Source organism: Danio rerio, chromosome 19, assembly GCF_052040795.2.
Source record: "Danio rerio strain M-AB ecotype USA chromosome 19, GRCz13ab, whole genome shotgun sequence".
In the NCBI taxonomy this organism is placed as follows: domain Eukaryota; kingdom Metazoa; phylum Chordata; class Actinopteri; order Cypriniformes; family Danionidae; genus Danio; species Danio rerio.
Genome location: NC_141039.2, coordinates 1,010,001 through 1,020,770, shown reverse-complemented (window position 1 = coordinate 1,020,770; position 10,770 = coordinate 1,010,001). Strand labels below are relative to the sequence as shown.

Sequence of the window (10,770 nt, the reverse complement as noted above, 5' to 3'; positions counted from 1 at the left end):
GACAATATTTATATTTTCAAACCGACAGCAACGATACTTCCGGAAGAGGCGGCTGCAGTGACGCGTGGTTACCGCATGATGGGAGTGTTGCACGGTTTTCAATTTAGTGCAAGTGACTTTAGTCAACATGTAAACAATCAGTTAAATGTTTTATGAGGGATCTGTGTGTTCAAAGGGGGAAGGTATTGGATTATAAAAGCTAAGAATTACGAATTACAGTGTCATATTTTCTTTTTTACTTGGGGCTGCAAAAGGTTTTAAGAAATTTAAAAAGTAAACATTTTAGGATTTAAGATGTTATTAAATTTAATAATAAAAGGTAAGCTTAAATATATTTGAAGTAGTTTATTATTATTACATCTTATTTATGAATTTATATATTAAATAATGTAATAAATTAAACAAAATTCATTCATTTTAATAACATGTTATCTATTATTTAAAATAAATACATACTTTTTGACTTAATAAAAGGTAATAACCAATACTAAATTGTGAAATTTGTAGTATTCTTTTCACAGATTTTATTTTATTTTAGGAGTTTTTTTTATTGCAAAAATGACAGCAGTATCCTCATATCATTGAATCCATAGCATATAAATAAATAAAGTATTATATCCTGCATATAAAAATCCCCTAATTTATTTCTGAAATTATAAATGCACAAAAGTGTGGTAAAAAATTTGATAATATGACTAAATAATAATGAAATATAATTATAACTGAATATAATATCTACATCTTTATTAATACTTTGTTTATTTATTTACCGTTTATTTATCTTGTTTCTTCACAAACGTAGTCAGTAACCTTTAGTTTCTGTGTTTTCTGGATCCCACCTCGACACACTGGAAAATGCAAACACTGCCCCAGGTGGAGACAGACAAAAAGCCCCAGGTGGGATCTGCCCAATCTTCATCTTTTAAGGAGTATGGAATATAAATTTGAAGTGAAGAGATTTGTATAAAATCAAAACGAAACTAGACAAGTGTTGTAAAAGAAACAATTGAGCATGTTATATTTGAGGGTTTAAAGTGTGGTGAAGAATGAAAGGAACTACCGTAACAGAGTTCGCCTTTAAAGTAAAAAAAAAAGCGCATGCGCAGTGCTGTCGACTTCAGATCACATGACGGATGAGTGTGAAACTACAACACAACAGCAGAAATGACTTTCGTTCATTCCGCTTTTGTGTCCAGAGTTTAAAAGATGTCTATGTTTAAAGTGAGTTTAATCTGCTCGGTGTTGCTGCTTGTGTTTGGAGCTGCGCGGGGATTTCTGGGAAGAGGAGACGCTTTTCGACGGAAGGTGAGCCTTATAAACCATAATAAACACAATATCAACCATAATACATCAAATAATGATAATAATACACATCAGCGAAACAGACTTTACACCCGAACTGCACTAAATAACATTTAAAAAGCTGTAGACAACTACAAAACACCTTCGACGGGTAATTGTTTTGTTTTGTTTGTAATCCAGTGGCTTATTAGATGTTGTATATCTACTGTCAGTATTATAAATGATAATAAATGTACAATCTTTCAATATACTGAGGCTCAAGTCTTACAAAAACACCTACAGGAAAGATAATACCATAATATCTATATTAATAATTATATACCACAGTGTTTACATGCGGCGTTTCCGTGTGGAGTTTGCATGTTCTCTCTGCGTTCGCGTGGGTTTCCTCCGGGTGCTCCGGTTTCCCCCACAGTCCAAAGACATGCGGTACAGGTGAATTGGGTAGGCTAAATTGTCCGTAGTGTATGAGTGTGAGTGTGTGGTTGTTTCCCAGAGATGGGTTGCGGCTGGAAGGGCATCCTCTGCGTAAAAACGTGCTGGATAAGTTGGCGGTTCATTCCGCTGTGGCGACCATGGATTAATAAGGGGAATAAGCTGAAAAGAAAATGAATAAGTGTTTACATGGGACTCTAAGCTGTTTAAAGCTGAGGCTTGTACTATTTTTTTATGCCACAGACCCACAAACACAGATCACATATATGTGATAATAGCTGAAATTAATATATACAGTCAATATATACAATCTATACAGTCAGAATTAGTATAATAAATATATTAAAGATATTATATTGCTGTTATATGTACATGTATCAGACTTAAGACTCACAAATGAAGATGATAAAAATACTAAAAGCAACAAAAACATGTGAGGTAGACAGAATGGAGAACAGGTAAAAGAGTGCGTGTTATAAAGTCAGCAAGCTTTATTGTGTTTATTTCCATAAATGATAGAATGAAACATCTTCGTATTAGAGGACCAGACAAAACTCTCGAAGAAATTAAAATCAAGAAAAGAGGAAGAATATGACACAGAACTATGGTTTTATAGAAAAAAAACTCTGGAAGACACATTATTATGTTAAGTTAAATAATATCTTTCAACTGATTATTGTTATGCATTTATTTTTTTACATATGAAGAGAGCCTGTCAATTTTATTTCACTTTATTTAGTTAAAATATACATATTTATTATCTACTCTCTTATATTTATATATTTATTTACCATTCATTCATTCATTCACCTTTTCACTTTATATATGCTCTCTGTGTATACAAAAACAGAAAACATGTTCAAAATAATGTATTTCAAAAAGGAAGCCTGTCAGTATCACTACTGTGCCATCTTTGCAATGTAAATTTAGTTCTGGATTGCAAATATTTAACTAAAATGGCCACATTTACAATGCAATGTTAACTTACAAGCACTTCTCAAATGGTATTTAACTTTATTTGCAACGTTTTTTTTTTTTTTGTTGCTCAGAGATTGAATGCATATAGTCTACAATTTTACCCCTGTATACTGTTATATTCAACGCTCAGGAGGGTCAGAGCAGACAGTTAATATTTAATACATTTATTTATAAAGTATATTAAATATAATACACTGTTTAATGGCCATTCAATTTGAATGTGTATATATTTTTATTTTATGAGGACAGTTTAATTTTATGCTCAATCGTTTATTTTGTGTTGTTGCAAAATACATTGTTTACGCTATATACACAATACTTTTTCATAATTTATATTACATTTATATTATATACACACACCAATATGGAGATGCAGAGAGCATCATGAGAAAGCTGCCATCTTAAAAGGAATTACAATGTTTACATTTTTGCATTTTATTTAGTGATATTTTTAATGTTTATGTTGGTTTTTACATAAATGTTTTTTTTATTAAAATGTTTATCAAACATTTTTAAGTTCTGAATATAGTGATCACATATGAATAAGTATATTTATGAGTATATACTTTGTACCATGTTAAAAAAATAGACCTTTACATGTTTACATATATATATCTATAAATTATTGATTCAATTTACAGAAATCAGACTATATCAGGATATGAGATATTTATCATATTGCCTAGCCATTCTCTCAGCTTGATGATAACTTAACAATGATAATGGTAACAGCACACACACTCAGAAATGATCCTGACTCTCTGTAGTGGCTATAATTCAGTCATCAGTGTAATATGTGATGTTTTTAAAGAGTCATCAGTGTAATATGGGGTGTTTTTCAGGTGTATTTAGAGCTGATCCTGACTGTAGTTTCTATAATTCAGTCAGTGTAATATGTGGTTTTCTCTAGGTGTCTGTGGAGCTGAATCCTGGTCTTGCGCCTCCTCTTTCTCTTCCTCCTGGGGTGGGTCTGGTTCACCTGCGGGGTCTGGGGGACAACGACACGCTTCACTTTGTGTTGTGTAATGCTGGAGCGCCAGCGCTGCTGCTGGTGCACAGTAACAGCACTCGCTCTGCAGTCACGGTGGACTGGCCGGAGTTCATCAACAGCAGTTCAGCAGGCAGCCTGAGGGTGGAGCCGGAGAGCAGCATCACGTACAGCAGCGCACTGGTGTTCACACGGGTGAGTGAGTGTGAAAATATACACTAGTCACTAATGTAAACATGTGTTATAGTATGACAGCGCACTAGTGTTCACATGAACACGGGTATTTTCAAACTCACACTTTTTTTTTTACACAGTTTGTCCTCATGAAAACGAAAGGTGACCGAAACTGATGCTTTCTGAAAACTCCAGCCAGGGTGAAGATTGCCCATAACTCTGGGTAGAGTGTGTAGTAATGGTGATGAAACAGCTGGAGTTTTCTCCTCATGATGTCAACTTGTGCAGTTTTCTCCTTTCTGATTGGTTGACACAGCTGGGTTCACACCAAACATGGAAGATGCAAATGAGGCAAAATTCTGCACATTTGCTGCAAATGCATCCCATAATTTGCATAGTTCAGCCACAGTACTGTAATCCCAATAGCAGTTCTCGCTTATGCATTGATTTCTATGCAATTTATTTGTGAAAAAACGTAATTCCCTGTTTGGTGCGAACCCATTATTAAGTGTCATAATCGCCCCCTGTTGGTTCGGAGTGTGCTGAAGATGCATCACAGTGCGTTTAAGCGTTTACATTTGGACAGAGTTTTTTTTTTTATAAAAGCGGGGAAAACTGTTTATAAAAATACCCGTGTATGTGTGGACATGACCTAAATATGTACAATAGTCACTAATATAAACGTGTGCTACAGTACTGCAGTGCACTAGTGTTGAGTAAGTCAGTGAGCAAGTGTAAAAATGTACACTAGTCCCTAATACAGGGGCGTCCAAACTTGATCCTGTTGGGCAGGTGTCCTGCAATGTTTAGTTTCAGACCCCAATCAGACACACCTGGGCTAGCTAATCAAGTTCTTACTTACTAGGCTTTCTAGAAACATCCTTGCAAGTGAGTTGAGGCAAGTTGGAGCAAAAATCTGCTCCAAGGTCCAAGTTTGGACACCCCTGCCCTTATATAAACATGTATTATTGGCTCACTGGAGTGATTCAGGATAAGACAAAAAAAACACAGATTGGAAATTGGATTCAAGACAGACTGACTACCTTTATTCTGTTAATTTTAAGACCAAAAACAATCATTGTGTAAACGGGAAAAAAAATTTTTTTTAGGATTTGATGTCTAATAATACCTTTAATATAACTATAATAAAATAATAATAATAACTATAATACTATAATAAGTTTTAACATATATATATATATATATATATATAGTCATCCACAATTTATTCATCCACAATGACTTCTGGGACTCTTCGAGTGAGTTTTGTGCTCAAGTTTGCATCGGTGTGTCCTCGATATCAAGAACCCATTCGGGAACTTTCACACGTCCTCTGTTCTTGCGGCCTTGAGTTTTGGAACTGAACTTTGTCAGTTGATGATGACATTACGCGAGGACACCTGAAGAATGCATATTGAGAAACAGCCCTTGATTAGTTGATCAGCTGAGTGTTTGATTAGGATTGGAGCAAAAACGGTGCCGAGCTGTGGCCCTCCAGGAATCCAGTTTGAGACCTTTGGTATAAAGGAATAATGCATAAATAAATACTGCGATCATTAATAGTCAGATAGTGTGGTCTGTCTCATAAGTATAATCTATCTTTGCTATTGAGTTTTTAAAACACTGATGAGTATAAAATATGAACACTGAACCCTGTGGTGTCTCTTTCAGCTGTGGGAATATGATGATGTCAATAACACCGCAGACCCACAGAAAGCAGCAGAGTCCAGCTTTTATCCTCCATACGAGCTGCAGAACTTCGTCTGGTCTGAGCTGAACACCACCCTTAACCAGTCGGAGCACACGGTGGTGCTGTGCGGAGGAGAGAAAACCCAGAGCTTCAGCAACGGCTCCCTCTGTCTGCAGGTGAGAGGAACTGCAGCCGCAAACACCACACTCTGTGGACATGTACACACATGCACAGGTATTTTATTCATATTTTATAGCTTGTATATATATATCGCCACTTTAGTTTTTTTTTAAATCACAGTTTTGACTTATTATTTTGACTATGAATACTAGAAACGAGACAACCCTAAGTAATTTGCATTGTGATTATTCAATTTCTATGCCTAAACACTGTACGACTCACCAGACACCAATCAGATAGAGCTATTCCAAGCATCTGGCGAACCATATCACAATATTTATCGCAGTAAAATATGGCAATATCAGATTCTTCCAATATTGTGCAGCTCTAATAGGTGGATATAAAAGTGTGTGTGTGTGTGTGTGTGTGTTTCAGGTGTCGGTGTTTGAGTCTCAGGGTCGTGATGAAGCCTGGCCGAGTCTTCTTCATAACGCCAACTCCTCGCAGCTCCGCGTGTGGATAAACGGAGTGACGCCGCGAGGAAATAACTCTAGATTCATTCTGGAGTTTCAGTCTGTTGGAGACGCTGGGTTCCAGAGCCGAGTGGACATGCGCAGCTCCATAGATGACGAGTACACACCCTCCATATTTAAGGTAATCGCATGGTCAAAAAGCACAACGTAACATGAACAGTTATATATATGAATGTGGATGTAAGGATATGGATGAACACATTCACTGATGCTGTTTCTCAGTTCACGGATGAGTGTGTGTGTTATTCAGATGTTGTTATCTGGGAATAACATACCTTGAAATCTTGAGACTGACCAATCAGGAACAAGTATTCCAGACAGCCATGAAATAATCTGTGATAACAACCTCCTGGATGTACTTTATGCTATATTTAAGAAAGCCTGATCTCTCTTTCCCTGTGTGTGTGTGTGTGTGTGTGTGTGTGTGTGTGTGTGTGTGTGTGTGTGTGTGTTTGTGTGTTTGTGTGTGCAGGTGTCGGAGTGGGTGTCGTCTCCTGTAAACTCCAGCAGTGTGTGGGGTTTCAGTCAGTGGAAGCCGGTGGCGTACCGGAAAGCTCGTCCCGTGTTCGAGGACGCCACCGCCTGCAGACACTCAGAGCTGGTGTTTGTGAACGGCACACCTCCATCTGCTGTGATTCAGGCTTATTTCACACACAACACTCGGATCTACGGCCTCAACATCAGCTTCGGCCTCGCTGAAGACCCCGTGTTCTACGACGCCACCAAATACATCAGCTGGTGAGAGATTCATCTTACAGTTTAAGTCGGAGTTATTTAGTGAGAGCGCCCTCCTGAATTATTTTACTCTCATTTTCTGTTTAACGGAGAGATTTTCCCAGCACATCTCCAATCATAATAGTGTTAATAGCTCATCTCTAATAACTGATTTATTTTCTCTTTGCCATGATGACAGTAAATAATATTAGACTAGATATTCTTCAAGACACTTCTATACAGCTGAAAGTGACATGTAAAGGCTTCACTAGGGTAATTAGGGTAAAGTTAGGGTAATTAGGCAAGTCATTGTATAACAGTGGTTTGTTCTGGAGACAATCCAACACTAATATTGCTGAAGGGGTGAATAATATTGACCTTAAAATGGCTTTAAAACAATTAAGAACTGCTTTTATTCTAGCCTAAATAAAACAAATTTCTCCAGTAGAACAAATATTAGAGGGAATATTGTGAAAATTTCCTGAATCTGTTCAACAGCATCTGGGAAATAATTGGCAAAGAGAATTATTTAAGGTTAAATACTTTAATAATTTAATTTAAGAGACTTAAAACAATGTTTTGAGGGATAAATGTGGTAAACTGGAATTATTTCTGCCTTATTTAATGCCTAAAATTGTTTAAATTAGAAAATATAAGCTGATTTAGTAATTATTTTGGACGTATGGAATTTAAAAAATCAATTCTAGAATTTTTTAGACAATTTTTCTGGCCACATTACTGTGTTGTTACATAATTGTTAAATAATCATTACATTTTGGTTTATTATTTACTTTCATCTCACACTTGGGAATAAAAAATACATATATTTTATATGTGTATATAGTAATGTGAATAATAAAATCTGTTATATTATTAATCACATTATTTTATACATTTTAATACACATATAAGACAATAATATTAATATTTTTAGCAATATTTAAAGTGTAATTATATTTAAATTATGAAAGTAAAAATTAATTGCATATATATTACTGCTATATTTGTAATGGGGTATTTTAAAACACTTTTTATTTGGTTTAATGTTACAAAAAGATTTTAAAAAATAATTAAAATAATTATAAAACACACAATATAATACAAAATAAAAAAATAATAAATATTTTTTCCTATCATGCTTTAAAAATTAAATGTACTTTATATTCTAAATAACTATTAATGTATTCATGAATTAACTTTAAGTACTGTTTTTATCTGTTGATATTCAAGTTAAAATACCTCTTTAATACTGAGTGCTGACTGTTTACGGTTCCGACTCTAAAATAACATGATTGGTTAAATCAAGACACACACACACACACACACACACACACACACACACACACACATACATTTTGTCTCAAAAGTAAGATTTAAAAAAATATTTTTAAATAATATTTGATTGAAAAAGTAATTGCATATATATTACTGTTATATTTGCAACTGGGTATTTTAAAAACATTTATATATATTTTTGTTATAAAAATAATGTTAATAATAATAAACATTATTGCTTAGATTTTTTTCATTTATGCTTTGAAAATGATTTGTACTGTATTTTTAAAATGTCTACTAATGTTTTCTTATCATCCTGTATGTAGCTCATATATTAAATTAACAATATATTCCATATTATCATTATTTATATTAATATTATTTTTATATTAATCTACAGCTATTTTAGCAGTTTTATTCAGGTTTAAACACAACTGCTTTAATACTGAATGTTTACCATTCCTGAACTCTCTCGTCTCTCATTGGTCAGATAGCCCCGCCCCAAAGTAACATGATTGGTTGAATTGAAAAACACAAAAAATTGAAAGCCTCAAACTAACAATTGACTTCCAGAGACTCTAAACATTGACCAGACACACCTGAAATGAAGAGATACTAAATATGAAGGGTTTTCTCTTCTCCGCAGGACGGTTTTAATGGGTTTGGGTGATCCTCCATCAGACTCGTTCTCCCCATTAATCATCATCATCATCACGGTTGGTCTGGTCACTCCGCTGGTGTTCATCATACTGGGCGGAGTCTTTGTTTGTGTCCGCAAGAGGACGTCCCAGTCAACAGCATACGAGCCAATCAACTGAGGCCACATGGTACAAGCCCTGCCCCCCCACGTACACACTGCCAATCAGCGATGAGGCTGCTGACTCCTGATTGGACAATTAAAACGAACACACACACACGTTACTGATGCCTTTTTGATCGTTACATAATGAATTTTTATACTGATTGGCTATTGGATCACAGGATGAATATGCAAATTAATATTGTTTTGTTTTTACATCATTTCTCAGACATGCAAATCAGATATCAGGCCAATTTTAAATCCTTTAAACTTGATTTCCTCTTTGATATTGAAATGAATGCAAATGTTTTGCTAATTTAATGACCAAGTGCACTTCTCAGGGATTTATTTTGTAAACATTTCATTTGCACCCTGTTTATAAAGAAAACCACTCTAAAATGTGTGTTTGTTATCGTCTCCAGCACTTATAGACATGTAAATATGGATTTCTGACACGCTGCTGTAACGTTTTCCCTCTATATAAATGAACGAACTCTCTGATTGATTCTGTGTTCACTGTAAATCAAACGAGGCGACACGGTGGCTTAGTGGTGTGTACGAGTGTGTGTGTAAATGAGAGTGTATGGGTGTTTCCCGGAACTAGGTTGCAGCTGAAAGGGAATTCGCTGTGTAAAACATATGCTAGAATAGTTGGCGGTTCATTCCGCCTTGGCAACCACTGATGAATAAAGAGACTAAGCTGAAGGAAAATGAATGAATGAATGTGAATCAAACACTAAACACTAATGCTCATTTATTTAATGTAAACAAACACGCTTAATTATGGCTTCAGTTTAAATATAAGTAAATATTCAAGTTCAGGGTTTGTGTTTACATAATATAATCATCCACCGTGTATGTAAATACACCAAACACATGCATATACTTTAAAATATGAGCATTTTAATATTATGAAAATCAAACATTTATTCAGAAACACATTCAGACGTTATATATACACAGACATTATGATATTAAATATTAATATGTACCATAGAACTGTATAATATTGATGATTATTGCATGTCTGAAACATTCAACATCAGAATACTGTAAAACTAAACAAGAAAATACAGATATTATCTAGAAGTTCATCTAAGTAAATATAGAATTATTATAAAATTAAGTTTTGCATGATAGCAACCTAAAATAAAGCAGTAATGAGCTCATCATTGTCAAAAATTTAAGAATAATTTGGGATGAAAATGTTGATATGAAATAATGCAAAACATAATTAAGATTGTTCAAATATTAAATATAATTTATTTGGTGTTTTAGTACATAAAACTTAAAAAAGTAAATAAGTATTTCCTCTGGAACTTGATGATCAAAATTGTTATTATGTAGTATTATTGTATTATTTTTATATTTATATCTATTTTGTATTGTTTTATGTAGCTTTTACTGCTTATTTATTTAATGTAAACAAACATGCTTACTTACGGCTTCAAAAAGTAAATATTAAAAGTAAATATTCAAATTCAGGGTTTGTGTTTACATAATATAATCATCTACTGTGTTTATAAATACACATAAATACATGCATATACTTTAAATATTAACATATTTATAATATGCAAATCAAACATGAAGCCTCTATTCAGAAACACATTCAGAAGTTTTATATATATATACTGTATACAGACATGATGATATAAAATATTAATATAATATGTACCATATAACGGTGTAATATTGATGATAATTGCATGTCTGAAACATTCAACGTCAGAATACTGTAAAACTAAACAAGAAAATACAG

General features: G+C 34.0%; 2 protein-coding genes across 9 annotated transcripts in view; one reads left to right on the top strand and one right to left on the bottom strand.

Annotated features, from left to right (window-relative positions):
- Nucleotides 1-1,121: 1,121 nt before the first annotated feature.
- glmp (glycosylated lysosomal membrane protein) lies at nt 1,122-9,407 on the top strand. The gene is given in 6 exon segments (NM_001004580.1): nt 1,122-1,305; nt 3,626-3,898; nt 5,549-5,743; nt 6,123-6,341; nt 6,693-6,958; nt 8,856-9,407. Coding segments are annotated over 6 exon segments (1,224 nt in total). The 5' UTR covers nt 1,122-1,206; the 3' UTR covers nt 9,028-9,407.
- A 1,051-nt stretch (nt 9,408-10,458) lies between these two features.
- tmem79a (transmembrane protein 79a) overlaps nt 10,459-10,770 on the bottom strand; it is a 6,654-nt gene continuing 6,342 nt past the window's right edge. For all 8 annotated transcript variants that reach the window (XM_087295083.2, XM_087295079.2, XM_087295081.2 and 5 more), the window contains one exon: nt 10,459-10,770. This exon is cut by the window's right edge and continues 1,100 nt beyond it. The gene's annotated coding sequence lies outside the window, so the exon portion shown is untranslated.